The sequence below is a fragment of the Polypterus senegalus genome, chromosome 1, assembly GCF_016835505.1.
Source record: "Polypterus senegalus isolate Bchr_013 chromosome 1, ASM1683550v1, whole genome shotgun sequence".
In the NCBI taxonomy this organism is placed as follows: domain Eukaryota; kingdom Metazoa; phylum Chordata; class Cladistia; order Polypteriformes; family Polypteridae; genus Polypterus; species Polypterus senegalus.
In genome coordinates, this window is record NC_053154.1 from 287,403,360 (window position 1) to 287,425,161 (window position 21,802).

A 21,802-nucleotide genomic window follows, 5' to 3' on the forward strand; every position below is an offset into this window, starting at 1 on the left:
AGGTTGAAGTAATTTATTAACTACAGAGAACAAAACCCTTGGGTTTTCATGGCCACTTTCTATTATTCTGCCATAATGTGTGTTCTTGGCCGCAGTTAGTGCATCCCTGTAAGCCCTTTGATGGTCAGAGAAAGCCTGGATGTGAACAGTGAGGCCAGTCTTACATGACATTCTCTCAAGGCGTTGACCAGTTGCTTTCATAGATCATAGCTCTGAATAATATCATGGAGTTGAACACTTAAAGGAAACCTCCTTATGTTTTAAAGGAGCTGTTTTATCAAGTGCTGAATGAAGGACTGAGATATACTGGTCAACAAGACTACCTAATGTTGATGGAATAGATGGACAGAAAAAGTTTAGAAATGGATACAGCAAGAACAGAGGGACAGATATTTTGAAGGTTTCGGAAAGAAATTTGACATTTACAGGTAAGAGGAGGGAGAGGTAATGAGACAATGAAAAGCACTGTTTTATGGTCAGAGAGTCCCAAATCACTGCTATAAGTGTTGCCAACAGATAATCCAAATGTGCAGATCAGGTCCAGTATATGACCACCAGAGTGGGTGCGAAAATCAACATGCTGCACCAAGTCAAAACAGTCCAGTAAGGATAGGAATTAATTTCTCAGTTTACATGATGGTTTATGAATGGGTTACTTAAGGTAACTAAAAGACCTAAAATGTTACACTACTAAACTAGATTGTAATCTTGTCAGTGGTTCTCAATTGCATCAGTGCAAAGTGACTTTTAAATTGCTCAGATATGTCGGTCTGTTATATAATTATAGGTTTACTTATAACAGTCAGACTGCTGCCAGACATACACAGAAATAAATAAACGTAGACTCACAAGGAACTACCACCATGTAACACATCATCTGACTCTCTTGAGGGCAGTAACTGCAGTTTCTCATTTTCTATGTGTAGGCATGTGGAGAAGATTCACAATAAGCCATCATAATTAATGATCAATAACAACTGAGATTTTGTAATGAAAGATAGGGAAACAGAATGAATGCCTCCTTGTCTGCTTTTACACACAGGTACCTATTATACTCCCATCAGCATTCCTCTTTACTGTACACTGCACACAACTGTCTATATCAGAACGCCACAACATATACAAGTATTACAATAACTTCTACTTCATTGCTATCTCTTCCATCTTAGCTCTTTTCCCCTCCAATCGCCCACTCTTATTGTCACTTGACATTTTTTCAAACTCATTCATGCTGAATCAGCTTGCCTTATGTCTCATTGTGCTGGGAAAGGCATATGTGATCATTAAAGGTATGGATTAAGTGGGCTCAGTTTACTAGACATTGAAATAAAGTTCTTAGACAGGACAATATTAACTAGTGTTAACATTTTGCCCACAATCAGCAGTAGACTAAGGCCGAAGTAGTTTTTGCACTCCTGATGGTCTCCTTTCTTGATGACTAGGATAAATAATGATTTTATTCAAGCCAGGTCATTCAAAGCAGAGGTAGGAGTCAAAAAAGTGGCAGTTTGCTTTCAGCTTTCAGTGCCTCTGTAGTGATCTTGTGTGCTCTAGAAGGCTTTCCTCTTTTCAGCTATTTAATAGCAGAATTTCTTTCATTGATAATGGGATCTTCATTACTGATAAATTATTCTATGGCAGTAATACTCAAATTCAGTCCAAATGCAGTCCTAAATGACCCCTTTAGGTTTTTGTTCCATCTGAGTTTGAGAACCACAGTTCTATGCCTTTTACATGTAGTAGATTTGCCCAAATATCTTCAGGTGCTGTTCAGTTATAGCGATCCCAGAAGTATTCCTTTCAGTGATTCCACAGTTCACTGTCAAAACACACAAAAATTCCGTCCACATTTTTAAAGTTGTGCTAGTTCATTTGCCTTTGACAGAGAAGTAGCAAAATGTTGCTTTATTCACTGTGATATTCTTAGTGGTTAAGTTCTTGGCAACAAGTGACTTTGTACAGGCTTTGAAGGTTTATCAATTCCAGGCAAATTGCAATTAAAAGGATTGATTGTGCAAATCCCAGAATGCATCAGCTCAATGCTATTGTACTACTTCGGTGGTGAATAGCATATCGAGAGACTCTTGAGAAACACTGAAAAATGCCAATACCTTCCAACAAATCTGGTAGTACAGTCACTTTCAGGAAGAGTATCATTCCTGCATACTTACCAACCAAAGTAAGCACACTACTGATGAAGTAAAGGCCAGTTTTTTTCATAGCTCTGGAAAGCCCCAGATTCACAGCCCAGGAGTGACCAAGAAGCGTGGTGGATAACAGTACTTTGGGGAATTCAAAACTAAAACTTACGTTATTTTGGAAAAATTAGGTAAATACAATTGACAAGCTTTTTTAGGATGAATGGCTTGTTCTTATCAAAAATGAAAAAGAACAGCCTTCTTATTAATGTCTATACAGAATTTATTCTTAACCAGGTTCCACCTTTACCTCCGCATTGTGGCTGAAGAACTTGTTTTAAAGTACATGCTGGGATGTATTATACTAATTTCCTTACTAATTTTGAAAATGTCCATCATTTTAGTTTATTTGCTTAAGCTGAAAAGTATCAACTCCTTTGATCATTTCTCAAAGCTCAAACCCCACAGTCTAGGAACTACTATGTCTTTTGTGCAATATGAAGACCTGAACTGCATTCATTATTCTAGATGAGACCTCACAGATGTGTTATATAACTTAAGAACATAAGAAATTTGACAAACGAGAGGAGACCATTAAATCCATCAAGTCTGTCATTTTAGCTAATAGCTAAGTTGTCTCAATGTCTCATCCAGATTTTTATTAAAGGTTGACAAGGTTTCTGCTCCAACTACATGTTTAGGTAGTTTGTTCCAGAGTCCCACAACTCTTTGCATTAAGAAGTGCTTCCTGGCTTCAATTTTAAATGCACTTACCCTTAATTTCCACTGATATTCTTTAGTACATGATTCACCCTTAAGCCAAAACAATGCTGCTGGATCTACTTTATTAATGCCTTTGAGGATTTTGAAGACATGAATATGGTCCCCATACAGTCTCCTCTGCTCAAGACTAAAAAAGTTTTAATTCTATGAATCGGCCAGAGCAGGACATGTCATTAAGTCCTGGGGTGCCCCTGGTTGTTCTCTTCTGCACATCCCCAAGTTCTGCTATGTCTTTCTTGTAATGAGGTGACTAGATATGCAAACAATACTCCAGATGCGGTCTTACGAGTGAATTATATAGTCTGAACATAAAATTCCTTGACTAATATTCAACACTATATAACCTAACATTTTATTTGCCTTTTTAATTGCTTCTGTGAATTGCTTAGTTGATGAAAATGTTGCATCAGCATAAACCCCTAAATCCTTTTCAGTGGTTGCTTCCTGTATGACAGTGTCTCCCATTTTGTATTTATAATTAATGTTCCTTTTGCCCACGTGTAACACTTTGCATTTTTCTACATTAAATTGCATTTTCCAGGTATTCATCCAGTTTTGAAAGATGGCCAGGTCATTTTGGATTCTTTTTGTTGCCGCCTTGGTGTCTGCTATCCCTCCAATTTTAGTGTCACCTGTGAATTTGACAAGTTTACTAAGTATACCAGAATCAATGTCATTAAAATAAATCAGAAAAGGCAATGGTTCAAGGGTATACCTCTGAGGAATTCCGTTGCTAACCTCCCTCCATGTGGAGCATTCCCTTCTTATCTGTACTCTTTTTCTCCTACCAGTTAACCAACTTAAGATCTAGTTTTGCAGGTTACCTCAGATACCTACAGCTACTAGTTTCAGACTTAAATTATAAATAAATTAAATTATATTGTATGCTCTGTTTTGTCTATTTAGGAATATTTTCTTTAAAAAAATCTAAAAGATTAGTTTGGCAGGACTTTCCTCTAATAAACCCATGCTGGCTTTTATTTAGAGTATTACTTTCATTTAGGTAATTTTCTGATTTATTTCTTATTATAGTTTCCATAATTTAGCATGGCACAGAAGTAAGACTAACTGGTCTGTAATTACTAGGGTCCATTTTGGCTCCCTTCTTGAAGACACATTTGCAACCTTCCAGTCCTCAGATACTTCTTCTTTCTGAAATTACTGCTGAAATATGCCTATTAACAGTTTATAGATGACATCTTTCATTTCTTTCAATGCATTTAGTAAGATCCTATTAGGTCCAGGGGTTTTATTAGTCTTCAGCGTATCGAGGGCTTGAAGCCCATCTGACTCTTTTATTTTAAAATCTGTGAACTCAGAGTTTGTTTTTATTTCTGCATGAGGCATTCCACTTGTTTCTTCCTGTATTTGGGTGAAATATTTGCTATTTCCTTCTTATTTTCAATTATTTCTCCATTCTTGTTCCTAAGGTTTCATCAATTCGCTTTCATCATCTTTTTACTGGAGTAATACTGAAAAAAAATACTTGTTCATTTGGCTTTTCCTCCAATTTTTATTTTGGTTTCTCTTTTGATTTCTTGCTGTAGATTCCAGTATTCCTCTAAGTCAATTTTGTGTCTTTTTTATTTTTTTGTACAATGATCTTTTCAGTTTTACTTTTTTAATAACACTCTTATTTATCCATTTTGTCTTATTTTTTTAGTTTCTCTGTCTGCTTTCTGCTTTTTAGAATAAACTTATTTTTGGACTGGAATAGAATATAGAGCTCACAGAACCTCTATCTTAATATATAAGCTTAATTTACCTTAACGTCCATTGACTTATAGTAAACACATTATGGTTTGCATCTACAGAAAGACAACTGATTTGGTAGCTTCTATGCAGTTTGTGTTCTCCTCACTATTCTCACACAATTTTATTTCAAAATATTGTTCACTCACCTCTCAGAAAATGTCACTAGGTTCTCATAAATCACAAATGAACCCTTCAGTTCAATGAAGAATATATTCAATAAGTAGTATGTGAGAGTCTGTTTTCTATTTTTCAAGCTAGGTCACCATTGACAACACTGTATCAGGAATTCGTAATCACCGGTTTCCATGAATATGTAAGTTCAAATGTTTTCTTGACCATCACTACAATGGAGGTAATAGATACAGAAAGTTAAATGTACACACAGCATAACATGCAAGTGCATTTAAGGGCTGTGCAGGTACTATAACCCTAAGTGGACTAAGTTCAGTAGGTTAGTTCTATAACTATCTCAATCCATTTCAGGGTTGCAGAGACCTAAGGCTATCTCATCAGAATTGGGAAAAGGACAAAAAAAGACCTGGACAGAACTCTAGACCATCACTAGGACCACTCTTACTCACTGATACGCACCCCATTTCCACACACTGTCACAATTTGCAAATAGCTATTAACAAACTTAAAAACAAAATTAAAAAAAAAAAAAAACTTTTGCAGGGAATTAATTCTTGGCTTGAGCATATTTGTCCATTGTAATATTCATAAAATTACAATTTTCATACAATTACAACAACAATTAAACATATTCACTTATGAGAAATGTTAAGGAATAACAGTAGTGAAAGGCAAACCTTAATGTAGTAAATGTGCATTATGAATATCAGGTGAATATGGCCTTGATGAAAAATTATACAGGACAGTTGTGAAGCATGTATGCCCATGCATAAACCTCACCCTCATTTATTTAATGCCTGCTTAAACCATCATCATTACCAGAGAGGAGCCAGGACAAGGGAGAAAAAAAACACATTCACAAGTGAATACATAGGATTCACATATGCCTTGAAGTGCAAACAAATAAATGTCAGTACTGTCCGTTTAAGTCTGCTTCTTAGTCACCCTCATGGTGCTGCTCAAATTTAACACAAGCTGTTAATGAAGCTATTCCCATCTGTGTTTTGACTGTGTTATTATTTTTGTAGATTATATGGAGGTGGGGTTTATGGGGCTTTCTGCCCCTTGGAGTTGAGTATGCACAATTCTAAATACAGTGTGAGGATGCTTGTGTTGGCAGAGCAATGTTTTATTAGATGGGCTGCCTGTTAAAAGAGGGACATTCTGATATCCTTCAGTTATTTATTGGGATGCATAAACTGAAATCAGGACTGTCTCTATGTCTAGTTACCCTAGTAAATTATAGTGTCAGTGAAATACTAAATAATTATAAAATGCAGACAATGGAGCTGTGAGGTTGGTTTAGTGTAATATAAATACTGAGTAAATGTTTATTTGATTTGTACACAGCAGCTTACATTCCACAGGGTACCTAATTTGAATTTAGATAACCTTTTGTTTTCTGTGTAATTTTACAGTCAGAAAAATCATTTAAGATCTTTTACAACTTAAAAGTATCCAGAGGACAGAGATGCTGACACACTGCTTCTCTTCTGTTTGCGCTCAAGCCATTGCAAAGACTTCATAAAAGAGAAACAACTAGTTGATATTTTCCCTGTGAGCACCTATCTCAACTTGCCAACACAAGATTCCTGTCCTATGCGCAAGTTAAGCAGCCAGTAACAGTAACTTTCAACCAGCACACATAATCAACTTATGTTACATTTACTTGAACTGGGGATCTGTTTGCTGTCAGTAGCAGCTATCAGAGGTGAAAAAAGGAAAACATGAAAAATAAACAAGCCGGTGTAACTGCAGGTAAGGTTAAATTGAAACAATAAACTAATTTGTAGCTGAAGTTGTATGGAATATAGAAGAAGATAGATGAGCTTGAAAATTTGCCAATGCCTTTCAATGGATGATTTACAAATTTTACAACCATGTAAAGCGAGATCTGTTCAAGATATTTCAACAAAAATTGAACTGTTGACAAATTTCCCTGAAGAGGAACTGTGCCATATATCAACAAAATTGGTACAAGGGGGGACCCAAGTTGTTTCATGTGAACAGACGAAAAGATGTACGGACAGACAGACATGGGCTGTAATAATAGTTGTTTGACACATTATATGCAAACGCAAATCATCTTTTTTGGGTGGAGTATTCCTTTACATTTTTACAAAGGTTACATTTTACACTGAATCAATCAGGAGCTTTAGGCACTTTTCTGAACACATTTATGGGATGACCCTATCATCGTTGTTTTGATACAAATTTCCCACTTTTTTATATTATATTCTTGCTATCATTATTCCTTCTTTATCTTTTTCTTCTGTTTGACTTTTTTTATATCTCATACTTAACCTTCTACAACAAAGGTTACTTCCCTTAGCACTCTTGCTGCAAAATTCATACTAACAACATGTTGGAAATCTTTAGACTCCATATCGGATTCAGTGTGGAAAGCCTCTTTTATTAACCTTCTTGGATCTATTAGCAGCATCTGAGACTATATTAGAAAGCAGCAGCACTGAGTCAAAATATTTAGGGTGCTGGATACCAGCTGCTATCATTGGGCCTCTGTCATTCATCAGTTTGTGCTTCTCTAGCTATATACAAAAGAAGTGTAACTACAAAGGACTGGGGATATGGGAGGGCACCATTGGTTATTCTATACTTTATACTTTTCTAGTCTGAAATCTGGCCACATCCATCTGTAATAATCTGGCTGATACTAGCTTGTTTGCCATTCCATCTAGGTTAGTATTATCTGCAGATTTAACCAGTTTGTTATTTAGTTTCTTATCAAGGTCACTTATGTATATATTAGAAGGAACTGCGGCATCAGAACTAAACCCTGAGGGACACCACTTTAAAACATCACCCAATCTGAAATACATTGTAAAATAATCACGTACTTCCAGATTTCAAGTCAGTACTGCACCCATCAACAAAACATTCTTTGAACTAATTATTTAAAAGCCTCTCATCAAAAACTTCCTGAAAAGACAAATAACATAGTTAGGTCCATAAATATTTGGACAGAGACAACTTTTTTTCTAATTTTGGTTCTGTACATTGCCACAATGAATTTTAAATGAAACAACTCCGATGCAGTTGAACTGCAAACTTTCAGCTTTAATTCAGTGGGTTGAACAAAAAGATTGCATAAAAATGTGAGGCAACTAAAGCATTTTTTTAACACAATCCCTTCATTTCAGGGGCTCAAAAGTAATTGGACAATTGATTCAAAGGCTATTTCATGGGCAGGTGTGGGCAATTCCGTCATTATGTCATTATCAATTAAGCAGATAAAAGGCCTGGAGTTGATTTGAGGTGTGGTGCTTGCATGTGAAAGATTTTGCTGTGAACAGACAACATGCGGTCAAAGGAGCTCTCTATGCAGGTGAAAGAAGCCATATTTAAGCTGCGAAAACAGAAAAAAAAATCTGAGAAATTGCTACAATATTACGAGTGGCAAAATCTACAGTTTGGTACATCCTGAGAAAGAAAGAAAGCAAGCACTGGTGAACTCAGCAACGCAAAAAGACCTTGACGTCCACGGAAGACAACAGTGGCGGATGATGGCAGAATCATTTCCATGGTGATGAGAAACCCCTTCACAACAGCCAACCAAGTGAACAACACTCTCCAGGGGATAGGCGTATCGATATCCAAGTCTACCATAAAGAGAAGACTGCATGAAAGTAAATACAGAGGGTGCACTGCAAGGTGCAAGCCACTCATAAGCCTCAAGAATAGAAAGGCTAGATTGGACATTGCTAAAGAACATCTAAAAAAGCCAGCATAGTTCTGGAAAAACATTCTTTGGACAGATGAAACCAAGATCAACCTCTACCAGAATGATGGCAAGAAAAAAAGTATGGGGAGGGCGTGGAACAGCTCATTATCCAAAGCATATCACATCATCTGTAAAACACGGTGGAGGCAGTGTGATGGCTTGGGCATGCATGGCTGCCATTGGCACTGGGACACTAGTGTTTATTGATGATGTGACACAGGACAGAAGCAGCCGAATGAATTCTGCAGTGTTCAAAGACATACTTTCTGCTCAAATCCAGCTAAATGCAGTCAAATCAAATAGGCAGCGTTTCATGATACAGATGGACAATGACCCAAAACATACAGACAAAGCAACTCAGGAGTTTATTAAAGCAAAGAAGTGGAAACTTCTTGAATGGCCAAGTCAGTCACCTGATCTTAACCCAATTGAGCATGCATTTCACTTGTTGAAGACTAAACTTCTGACAGAAATGCCCACAAACAAACAGCAACTGAAAGCCGCTACAGTAAAGGCCTGGCAGAGCATTAAAAAGGAGGAAACCCAGCATCTGGTGATGTCCATGAGTTCAAGACTTCAGGCTGTCATTGCCAGCAAAGGGTTTTCAACCAAGTATTAGAAATGAACATTTTTTTTCCAGTTATTTAATTTGTCCAATTACTTTTGCGCCCCTGAAATAAAGGGATTGTGTTAAAAAATGCTTTAGTTGCCTCACATTTTTATGTAATCATTTTGTTCAACCAACTGAATTAAAGCTGAAAGTCTGAACTTTAACTGTACCCGAGTTGTTTCATTTAAAATTCATTGTGGTAATGTACAGAACCAAAATTAGAAAAAAGTTGTCTCTGTCCAAATATTTATGGACCTAACTGTATGTACCTCCCTGATCATATGCTTTTGTTTATAGTAAACTAGCAGAATACCCGCGCTTCGCAGCGGAGAAGTAGTGTGTTAAAGAAGGTACGAAAAAGAAAAGGAAAAATTTTAAAAATAACGTAACATGATTGTTAATGTAATTGTTTTGTCATTGATATGAGTGTTGTTCTCATATCTATCTATCTATATATCTATCTATCTATATCTATATATATATCTATATATCTATCTATATATATATCTATATATCTATCTATATATATATCTATATATATATATATATATATATATATATATATATATATATATATATATATATATATATATATATATATATATATATATATATATATATATATATTGGCAGCTGAGAAGTAGTGTGTTAAAGAAGGAAAGAGAAAGAAAAGGAAACATTTTGAAAATAACGTAACATGATTGTCAAAGTAATTGTTTTGTGTATTTGGCGGCAGCGTCACAAAGTTTTTTTCATCTAGCTGCATCAGAAAATGTAGCACGACGTCTGACACGCCTCCTTTTTACTGTTTTCTCACAGCTTGGATTGCTGCTGTCATATACACACACAAACACATACATATATATATACATATATATACAGTACACATACATATCTTCATATCTATATACATATCTACATATACACTTATATATATACATACCTATCTACATCATATATACACACACATACATACACACACACAAATTATATATGTGTGTATGTATGTATGTGTGTGTGTGTGTGTGTGTGTGTGTGTGTGTGTGTGTGTATATATATATATATATATATATATATATATATATATATATAATGTAGATGGGTGTGTGTTTGTATATATATATATATATATATATACACATACATACATATATATACACATACATATACTTGTGTGTATGTTTGTATGTGTCTATATGTGTGTGTATAGCTTTGGTCACTGAGTGCAAGGGAAAATAATAAAATATAGTCTATAAGTTATTAAACAGTAAAACATTAACGTTTTAAGAAGTACAGGTACATTGAGCACTACTGGAGTGATTTGGTAAACTACATTTTAAAGACTGTGTAACACAACAGGTAAGTAACTAACAGCAGCTAAAATGTATATGGATCATCTCTCGGTAGTAGATCCCTTTTGAAAGGCGCTACACGACGGCTGTGGTATAGAAATTACATTTTCTATGTGAACGTTCAAATTTGTGCCTCTGGTAATGTGCCTTACCGGCATTTAAAGAAAATTAGTTTTGTGTCCTCTGCAGTGTTAAGAGAGAAAGGCTTTGGTTTGGGATAAAAGGAAAAAAGGTGTAAAGAAAGGAAAGTTGCCTTTTTCTTTTATATAGTATAGAGAGATGTGTTCGCTGACGTTATGATCGCCTTTTGGGACAGTCTTGGGGTGGGTCTTGTGTAGACTGGTGAGACGCCCCGCCATTAATCGGCTGTGATGGCACTGTCAGTCCTCCACTCGTATGCGTGTCTTCATAATCCGAGCTGACAACCTCATAATCGTAACGTGCAAAAGAAAGTGTGAATCGCCTTAATATTAGTTTGCCGCGTGTAGAAAAGGGGTCCCATGTTTGCACTTGTCTGGGCTATAGCGCAGGGGGAGGATGAAAAAAATTAAAAGTGCTCACTTTGACTTAAGGCAGAAGCGCAGTCAGCGTCTCAAAGGCCGGCACAGCTATGCACGCGCTGGCTGCTCGACTTTTGCTGGGCAGGAGACCCCTTTTGCACACGCTCATGATATCAAAAGTCTCAGCGCTTTTGGAGGTCATTCATATATTATATATATAGCAAAATACCCGCTACCTGCAGCGGAGAAGTAGTGTGTTAAAGAAGTAATGAAAAGAAAAGGAAACATTTTAATAATAACGTAACATGATTGACATTGTCATGAGTGTTGCTGTCATATATATGCCTGCCTAAATAAGTCACCTCGCTTTGCTCTTACTTTTTTACCGTTCATTTAATCATGGCTAGTGGCGGAAAAATTATAAAATGGAAGGAGGATGGCTTTACCAAAACAATTATTGATGGCTTAATCGATTATTCATAAAGCTTGAATTGGTGATCTGTTTTTCTGTGTTAACCTCATATTTTTCAGACTTCTTCTCAAACTAAGGTGGTGCGAGGGTAAAATGAATCGGGATGCACTGATCAATGTAATCGTGTACCAGGAAATCATGCATTGACAAAAGCTCCCTTTGCTTGTAATGCAAAGTGTGATTAAATGCATTATTTTTTAACGCGTTATGGAGCACATGCATCGAAGCTTCTCAGCTGTGCTTGTGCTAAGAAAAGGAAAGATTTTAAAATAACGTAACACGATTGTCAATGTAACCTTTTGTAAGTAGTGCCTGGAGGATTCAGTGTGGAGAAACTGTAGAAACAGCGTGTGTATTAACTTGTGGATTTTTCTGGGAGTATTTGGTGGCAGTGTGACGAAGTTGCTTCGGAAGACGGCGGCGCTGAGCTCAGCTCAGAGCGAAATGAGGTAAATGGGAGGGGATATGATGACGTGACTCCCCCACCCGCCTTATCCGTCAATCCCCCACAAACACAGTCTCGGAATTTGCATAAGCACACCCCTTCACCTACAATTTTAACTTAGTTACAAAGTGATCAAAACTCTCGTTTATATCCTGCGTCCTCTCATTAAACTTGTATCCCGCATTACCTGTGGGCATGTGAAACGCCAGCGTAGCCTGTCTATGAACTTAATTTAAAGTTTAGGTTTACACCTTGCTTTCTTTCCGAGGTAGCAGCAGTCATGAATATGGTAGTATATGTCACTCGCTCGCTTCTTATTGTTTTTCGCTGTCTTCTCAATTATATAATGCATGCTTTCTTAAGCACTTTTTGGAGGTCTTCCTGGTTTTCTACACACTGTGTTGACAATCAGTTCACGTGATTACGTGGGAGGCGTGATGATGTCACACGAAACTCCGCACCCCCACGTCATTCCAGCTCAACTCCATTACAGTTAATGGAGAAAAATACCTTCCAGTTATGACCATTAGGCGTAGAATTTCGAAATGAAACCTGCCCAACTTTTGTAAGTAAGGTGTAAGGAATGAGCCTGCCAAATTTCAGCCTTCTACCTACACGGGAAGTTGGAGAATTAGTGATGAGTCAGTGAGTGAGTGAGTGAGTGAGTGAGGGCTTTGCCTTTTATTAGTATAGATCACAATCTCGGTGTAAAAGCCATGCTGACTACTCAATTATATGCTTTTTTTTAATGTACTGCGCAATTTTTTTCTTAATACACAATTCTACTAATTTATCAGATACATGTTAAAAACATACTGGCTTATAGTTACTTTAATTACCTCAATTCCCTTTATATATAATGTAACAACATTTTGTAGCTTCTCCATTGTGCATAGTTTTTTTTTAAATACTTTATCTAAGCAGCACTTCTCTATCTACAATTAGATTTTTAATTACCTGAATGTTCAACTATTCCGTTCCAAATACACTTCCTCTCCTCCTCCTCATTCATCTCCTCAACTGTTCTTTTACTAATAAAATACTGAAAGAATATCTTTTGGTGTACATTAGCATTTTCCACAATATTTTTCTCTAAGATCCTTTTAGCCTTCCTCATATCCTTTTTAACCACTGTTTCCACATGTTCTGAAGTCCTGCAGATATTGCTTGATGCAGTATCCAAATACATATGATACAGCTAATTTCCTCTGAAATTTCTTTATTAGCTCCTTATTTATTCACTGCTGAGTTACGTATGTTTCATTTCTTAAAGCTTCTAAATTTCATGATGAACTTATCCTGCATTTTATGTAGCTTGATGATAACTGTATCCAGTTAAATCTTGTCCCAGTTTATCTTTTTCAGAATGTCTTGCATCTGCTCAAAGTTTGCCTTGCTAAAGCTAAAATCTAACAGCTTTATTTTTTAAATATAGATCCTAAAAGTAAACTTCATAGTTGGTGGTATTCTTCCCAGTGAACCAGAATAGCTGGTCTTAAATCCTAACCTAAGAGCATACTCCTTCTTAATACCAGTACATCATTGTTACTCAAGAATTGATTATTTACTCATAGTCAATAATTTTTGACCTCTTTCAAATCTTGTAAGTACAACGCTATTGTTACCTCTGACTATGCCCCTCTGATCAATGGAGCCTAAATTACTGCGTCCTACGCACACGTCTCATAGATGACATCTTAACCTCCTGTCATTAGCTGATGAGAACTGTACAAAATTCATATCCAAGCAAACTGATTATTTTCTTGAGACAAATGCATCCTCAGAGGTCTCAGCAGGTACAGTGCATCCAGAAAGTATTCACAGCGCATCACTTTTTCCACATTTTATGTTATAGCCTTATTCCAAACTGGATTAAATTCATTTTTTTCCTCAGAATTCTATACACAAAACCCCATAATGACAATGTGAAAAAAGTTTACTTGAGGTTTTTGCAACTTTATTAAAAATTAAAAAACATAACCATCTTTTTCCACCCTCTCAAACATATATACTAGTCAATGTCTGGAAAATGTCCTGGATTAAAATACTTACAGACTCATAAATAGATAATGTCTTTGTATCCTACGAACAATTATGCTACAAATACAACTTTTCATTAACATAATTCCTCCACTACTTTCAAGCTAGAAACTTTGCTAAACAGAAACTGCCTGATTTTCCTCATCTTCTTACCTTGTTCTATTCCTGAAGAATTGCTGATCAGTCTTGAAGACTCAGATAGCACCTCTACAGTTTATAAAAATATTTTAACGTCTCTTCCATTCAAAGACCCCAAAGTACATTGGGGAAAGGATCTGTCATTTAACATTTCAGAAAAGGAGTGGAATGCAGCCATGCATAGAATAAATCCACATGTGCAAAGCATTCAATCATTCAACTTAAAATCTATTATCGAGTGCATCTATCTCAATCCAAAACAGTGATAGGTTAAGATTCAACCTGTGAACGTTGCATCTAGCTCCATCCTCACTGGGCCATGTATTCTGGCCATGCACTAAATTAACAACATTTTGGACAAAAATCTTTGCATGCATGCCTATCAGATAGACTCAGTGTCATTATCACTCCTACCCCATTAACAACTGTGTTTGGTTTACTCGTAGATGGGCTTTAAGTGGAGAAGGACACACAAAAAGTAATTTCCTTTACTATACCACTGGCACCTAGACTTATCTTGCTCAACTGGAAGAATCCCACCCCACCACTCTTAAGTCAGTGGGTAACCAATGTTCTATGCTATTTGTAATTGGAAAAAATCAAATTCTAACCTAGAGGATCTGTTAAAAACCTTTTTTTAAATTATGGAATGAGCTAATCAATAACATTTAAGAATAAGTTTCCATTTCAGGGAAAAGAACACCATTTTGGTTCCTCTCTTTTTCTCTTGGGTGGGGGTCGGATTTTGCTTGGATTTGTCAAATTTGTTTTTACTGTATCTAATGTTATCTGTTTCTAATTAAAATCAATAAAAATATAAAAAAACTAATAGCTGTTCATAAACCAACCAGGGGGCAGCACGGTGGCGCAGTGGGTAGCGCTGCTGCCTCGCAGTTAGGAGACCCAGGTTCGCTTCCAGGGTCCACCCTGCATGTAGTTTGCATGTTCTCCCCGTGTCTACGTGGGTTTCCTCCCACAGTCCAAAGACATGCAGGTTAGGTGAATTGGTGATCCTAAATTTTCCCTAGTGTGTGCTTGGTGTGTGTATGTGTGTACCCTGCGGTGGGCTGGGATTGGCTCCAGCAAGAACTCCATGACCCTGTAGTTAGGATATAGCAGGTTGGATAATGGATGGATGGAAACCAAAAAAAGTATGTCCTTTGAACAAAGAAGGGTAGAGGCTGAGCAACAATGGTGCCAGGGGAATTGTGAATTGTGAATGGAACTGCAGAGCTGAATGAATGTTGATGCACTCTGCAAAAGCACTGAGAAATGTACAGGGTGACACAGAAAAACGGGAACTTTTGAAAAACCCAATAAAAATAGAAGAAATCCAACAAAAAAATTTTATTGACAGCAATTGAACCACTACAACTTGCCTTTTAAGAGACAGTAATCCAAATATCAATGTCTGAAAATTACATCTAGTAGATGGCGTCCTCCTGTACGTATGCATTCTTCCAATCTGCTGTTGAGGTTCCCCATTGATCGCTGCAACATCTCAGCTGGGATACCACGAATTTCATCTTGAATTCTTTGTTTCAGTTCATTCAGTGTCCTTGGCTGAGTCGTGTAGACCCGACTCTTAAGGTAGCCCCACAAGAAAAAATCACAAACGGACAAATCTGGTGATCTTGAGGGCCAGGGAATGTCACCGAATCTTGAGATGACACGGTTACTGAACAATTCTCACACAGCTAGCATTGATTGCCTTGCAATTGATTACTAAATTACTAAATGGCAAGATTGTTTACAGCTCAAGGTCCCTGTTCCGCAGTGCTGCCAACTGTACATGGCTGCCACTACACATTTCAAAAGTTCCCGTTTTTCTGTGTCACCCTGTATTATGATTATTTGATGCTAATGACTTGGCAACCTCTACCCCTTGAATTCTATTCAAATATTTAACAGAATAGCAAATCTTGACAGGTTTGTCTTCTCGTTGCTCTTTTAACATACTATGCTTATAAACAATCACTGATCTCTGTGAATTCCTCTTGTCATGCTCTACTGTTAAATGAGTTTTCCCAGTTAACATTTGTGTAATTAAAGCCTCAATTAAAACACTTATGTCCTTCTAAACTTGTGCTTTTGCATTATTAATAAGATATATTGGATATTGCTAATATTATCTGCACTGTATAGAACACATTCTTAACGTCAGGGCTCTACCCTTGATGCTGTCTAGAAATCCAAATACCCTTATTAAGAAATGGCTGACTAACTGAAAGAGGCTGACATGCATTTAAATTATCACTTAGACAAATGGCTACTCCTTCACCTTTTCAATTAGTTCATATGTTCATCAGTGTATGTTATACACATACACATCTCTCAAATTCAGGCAGATTTGTGTTACTGTTATGACCCCATGATTATGTGCTGCTACATTAAATCCCAATTGATTCATTTTATTTTTGATCATTTCAATGTACCACTGATTTTATTTTCTATTCTTTTAAGTGAAGTTATAACCTGACCTGTCTTACACTCCCAGCCAGTCCCCCCACCCCAACTTCACTAGTTGAAAGCTCAACTAACTTACATATACAGTACACATTCCCAATATACTAGGGCCCATCTGGTTCAGTGGTTCATCTGTAATTCAGCACAGCAGTACATGTCCTATCCGTTCCAAAAGGTAACTCAATGTCGATAAACTTATGCCCTATACAAACGTTTAAGCAAACCCTTATAATCAGGTCAGCCTTACCTAGTTTGCTGCATGGTTGAACCTCTGAAAAGAACATCTTATCTGATCTGCTCCCCCACCTAATACCTACCTCTTTAAACTTGTCCTGTAGAAGTAGCAGCATGCCCATATTTATGTTATTTGTTCAGAATAAGACCATCACAAATGCATGTCATTAGGGCCAGTCTAAGACTTAATCTGCCTAATAACTGAGTTCATCACTCTTTCTGAGGACAGGTTTTGAGGTCCTCATCCCTGCCTATCACTTCACAATTATCAGAGTCACCATAAAGCTCCATAAAATCCTAAAAACTGGTTAGAAACCTCTAACATCTGACTGCTTCCCACTTGTCTGAATCTCTTTGGATTAGAGTCTACTATGCACTAAAGCTGTAGTGCCCATTCATTAATGAATCCTCCAGTTCACTACTACAACACAAGCTTGCCACTTTGAGCTTACTGTGCAAAATTAATTGGCATTTCTAGCTGATATAGGCCTCCTAAAGATAGGACATTAAGCAAGCAACTAACAAATCCAGCATCGTAAAACACTAGCACTATACAGGCTCACTTTAAAAATTCAAGAAAAATAAAACCAGCTCACCAGTTCTCTAGATTCTTCAAGTTGTTTCTCAACACTGGCCACCATTTGTTTCTTCTCATCTAAAAAAAAAAACAATATTTTTACTATTTAGTTGATTTTAGAATTTTATTTTATATAAAACATATTTATGATTATTTATAACTAGGCTGACCCGCCTTTTAAGGTGACCGACTTTTAAGTTGACCACTTCTTAAGGCAATTCAATATGCAGATCAATTTGATATTTTATACAAACTCATTAATTTGGTTATATTGCATTTGAGCGGTATTACTTTAATACTCGTAGTTTCTGTTATTTTTATGATGAAACTTAAACTTTTTTTCTATATTGAGGTCACCCTTTTGAACCCCCCTGATATTTACTACACGGTGAGGCATTTGTACTCCATCAACATTAATTATTTCCAGAGACATAATTTTGTCTATTTTACCAGCGCATCGCGCACAAAAGCAAGGGAACAATGGGTGCACCAGAACTCTGCTCACATCATGTCACTTCGTACCGCAAGCTGCAAGTAGTAAGTCTGTGATAAGCAGAATACCGCTACGCTTTCCACTCATGGGACGGAAGGACAATCCCAACCGCTTTTATATAGTAAGAAAGAAGAAGAAGATATCGCACAGTCTGGAGTAGAAAATCATCTTTTACCTGGAAAAACGAAACTACAAATCCCATTGTGAATTGCAAAATGGACGGGGCGTGTGTGAAACTCTGCGCCTGCGTAGCACTCATGGGACGGAAGGACAACCCTGACCGCTTTTATATAGAAGGATTATATTAACATGCTGGAAAACTGCTCTCTGATCACACCATTATTAAAATATGTTCAGCCAGCAAATTATTCAGCCAATTTGAAACACTCACTGGTACTTCATACCTACATCAATTTGGCTTTATAACTCCTTGTTATGACTGCTCTTATCAGTAGCCACATCAGAGTTTTTCTTCTTTTTGCAATTGTTGTTTATATTTGAGAGGAAGTTTTGTTGTTATGTGTTAAAATATTTGTAGAGCTTCTGTAAAAACCTAAATTTCCCACTTAATTAGTGTACTTACTTCCAATCTATCTAATCAATTTATTTGCATCATGTACAAGGCACCATACTGTACAAACTGACAAAAAAGCATATGTGTACAATTCCTGCAATTGCAAAAAACAGATGCTACAGACATGTTCACCGTATTCATTGCAGTTGTATACTAATTTACAACCAAAAAAATTGCAACTGTCTACTTAAAAACCTGTGTTTTTAAAGCATGTGACATAAATCAATTTGCTTCTACTTTTCTGCAAAAGACACAAAGATTCACTTTTTGTTCAAGAAAGTCCAAGGGTGTTCCAGCAACATCGCAGTTAGAAACAGTCAAGCATTCATTGCCTTAAGTATGCCTGTCTGCACGTTCAAAATTCAACCTCAAATGATAACTGAAAAAATATAATGATCAATCTTTTGTATTAGTGGTGAAAAAATGTGTGATATACAAAGATTGTCACATGATTATCTGTAAATTGGACGATACAAGATCAAAACCTAAAAAAACATTTTAACATATGCTGAACAATGTACCTTTAGATTTTGTAGAAAATGCATCTACCCCAACCTTTTTGTTTTCTTATTTGAAAGCTCTTGGGTGATCTACAATGCAGAAATGATTGTTGCAGTAATAGATTCACCTTAAAAGTATAACTAAAACGTAAGATTCCAAGGAGTTAAAATGAAACCTTGCTTAAAAAAAAAGCTTTATGTCTGGTGAACCAAAAGAGGCACAAACAGTAAAATGCATACAAAAATGAAAATACAAAAGGACTGAAAGCAGATTCTCCTCCTTGAACCGTCACCTTATCGTGGTGGAGGGGTTTGCGTGTCCCAATGATCCTAGGAGCTATGTTGTCCGGGGCTTTATGCCTGGTAGAACCACCCAAGGCAAACTGGTCCTAGGTGAGGGATGAGACAAAGAGCGGTTCAATAAACCTCCAATGAAAATAAAACTTGGACAACGTTTTCCCTTGCCGGGCGCTGGTCACGGGCCCCCTCTGGAGCCAGGCCTGGAGGTGGGGCTCGATGGCGGCGCCTGGTGGCGGGCCTGCACCCATGGGGCTCGGCGGGCACAGCCGAAGAGGTAACGTGGGTCCTCCTCCCCATGGGCCCACCACCTATGGGAGGGGTCAAGGAGGTTGGGTGCAGTGTGAGTTGGGTGGTGGCCGAAGGCGGGGACCTTGGCGGTCTGATCCTCGGCTACAGAAACTGGCTCTTGGGGCGTGGAATGTCACCTCTCTGAAGGGAAGGAGCCTGAGCTAGTGCGCGAGGTGAGAGGTTCGGCTAGATATAGTCGGACTCACCTCGGCGCACAGCTTGGACTCTGGAACCAATCTCCTTGAGAGGGGCTGTACTCTCTACCACTCTGGAGTTGCCCCCGGTGAGAGGCGCCGAGCAGGTGTGGGCATACTTATTGCCCCGACTGGAGCCTGTGCATTGGGGTTTACCCGGTGGGCGAGAGGGTGGCCTCCCTCCGCCGGGGTGGGGAAGGGTCCTGACTGTTGTTTGTGCGTATCGCGAACAGCAGTTTGGAGTATCCACCCTTTTGGAGTCTCTGGAGGGTTGCTAGAGGGCATACCTTCTGGGGATTCCCTCGTTTTGCTGGGAGACTTCAATGCTCACGTGGGCAATGACAGTGAGACCTGGAAGGGCGTGATTGGGAGGAATGGCCCCGATCTGAACCCGCGGTGTTTTGTTATTGGACTTCTGTGCTCGTCATGGATTGTCCATAACAACACCATGTTCAAGCATAAGGGTGTTCATATGTGCACTTGGCACCAGGACACCCTAGGCCTCAGGTCGATGATCGACTTTGTGGTGTGTCGTGGACTTGCGGCCATATGTCTTGGACACTTTCGGGTGAAGAGAGGGGCGGAGCTGTCAACTGATCACCACCTGGTGGTGAGTTGGCCGATGGTGGGGAAGATGCGGTCAGACCTGGTAGGCCCAAGCGTGTTGTGAGGGTCTGCTGGGAGCGGCTGGCAGAGTCCCCTGTCAGAAGTAGCTTCAACTCCCACCTCCGGCAGAACTTCAACCCGTCCCGAGGGAGGTGGGGACATTGAGTCGAATGGGCCATGTTCCGTGCCTCTATTGTTGAGGCGGCTGACGGAGCTGTGGCCGCAAGGTGGTGGTGCCTGTCGTGGCGGCAATCCCGAACCCGTTGGTGGACACGGCGGTGAGGATGCCGTCAAGCTGAAGAAGGAGTCCTATAGGACTTTTTGTCCTGTGGGTCTCTGGAGGCAGCTGATAGGTACCGGCAGGCCAAGCGGAGCGCTTCGGTTGTTGCTGAGGCAAAACTTCGGGCATGGGAGGAGTTTGGAGAGCCATGGAGAGCGACTTTGGACGGCCGAGGAGATTCTGGTCCACCGTCCGGCGTCTCAGGAGGGAAGCAGTGCAGTGTCAACACCGTATATGGTGGGGATGGTGCGCTGCTGACCTCGACTTCGGGCGTTATGGGTGGTGGGAGGAGTACTTGAAGACCTCCTCAATCCCACTAACATGCCTTCCAATGAGGAAGCAGAGCCTGGGGACTCTGAGGTGGGCTCTCCCATCTCTGGGACTGAAGTCACCGAGGTGGTCAAAAACTCCTTGGTGGCAGGGCCCGGGGTGGATGAGATCGCCGGAGTTCCTTAAGGCTCTGGATGTTGTAGGACTGTCTTGGTTGACACGTCTCTGCAACATCGCATGGACATCGGGACAGTGCCTCTGGATTGGCAGACCGGGGTGGTGGTCCCCTCTTTAAAAGGGGACGGAGGGTGTGTTCCAACTATAGAGGGATCACACTCCTCAGCCTCCCTGGAAAAGTCTATTCGGGGTTCTGGAGAGGAGGGTCCGTCGGATAGTGAACCTCGGATTCAGGAGGAACAGTGTGGTTTTAGTCCTGGTCGCGGAACAGTGGACCAGCTCTTCACCCTTAGCAGAGTCTTGGAGGGTGCATGGGAGTTTGGCCGACCGGTCTACATGTGTTTTGTGGACTTGGAAAAGGCATTCGACCGTGTCCCTCGGGAATCCTGTGGGGGTGCTCGGGAGTATGGGGTACGGACCCCTGATAAGAGCTGTTGGTCTCTGTACAACCGGTGTCAGAGCTTGGTCCGCATTGCGGCAGTAAGTCGAGCCCGTTTCCAGTGAGAGTTGGACTCCGCCAGGGCTGCCCTTTGTCACCGATTCTGTTCATAACTTTTATGGACAGAATTTCTAAGCGCAACCAGGGTGTTGAAGGGGTCGGTTTGGTGGACTCAGGATTGGGTCACTGCTTTTGCAGATGATGTTGTCCTGTTTGCTTCATCAGGCCGTGATCTTCAGCTCTCTCTGGATCGGTTCGCAGCTGAGTGTGAAGCGGCTGGGATGAGAATCAGCACCT

General features: G+C 39.0%; 1 protein-coding gene across 5 annotated transcripts in view; it reads right to left on the reverse strand.

Moving 5' to 3' along the window:
• vti1a (vesicle transport through interaction with t-SNAREs 1A) overlaps window positions 1-21,802 on the reverse strand; it is a 504,072-nt gene that overhangs the window by 458,293 nt on the left and 23,977 nt on the right. For all 5 annotated transcript variants that reach the window (XM_039776469.1, XM_039776448.1, XM_039776459.1 and 2 more), the window contains exon 2: window positions 17,404-17,462. In XM_039776469.1, coding sequence (XP_039632403.1) covers window positions 17,404-17,462 — 59 coding nt within the window. The remainder of the gene's footprint in view (window positions 1-17,403; window positions 17,463-21,802) is intronic.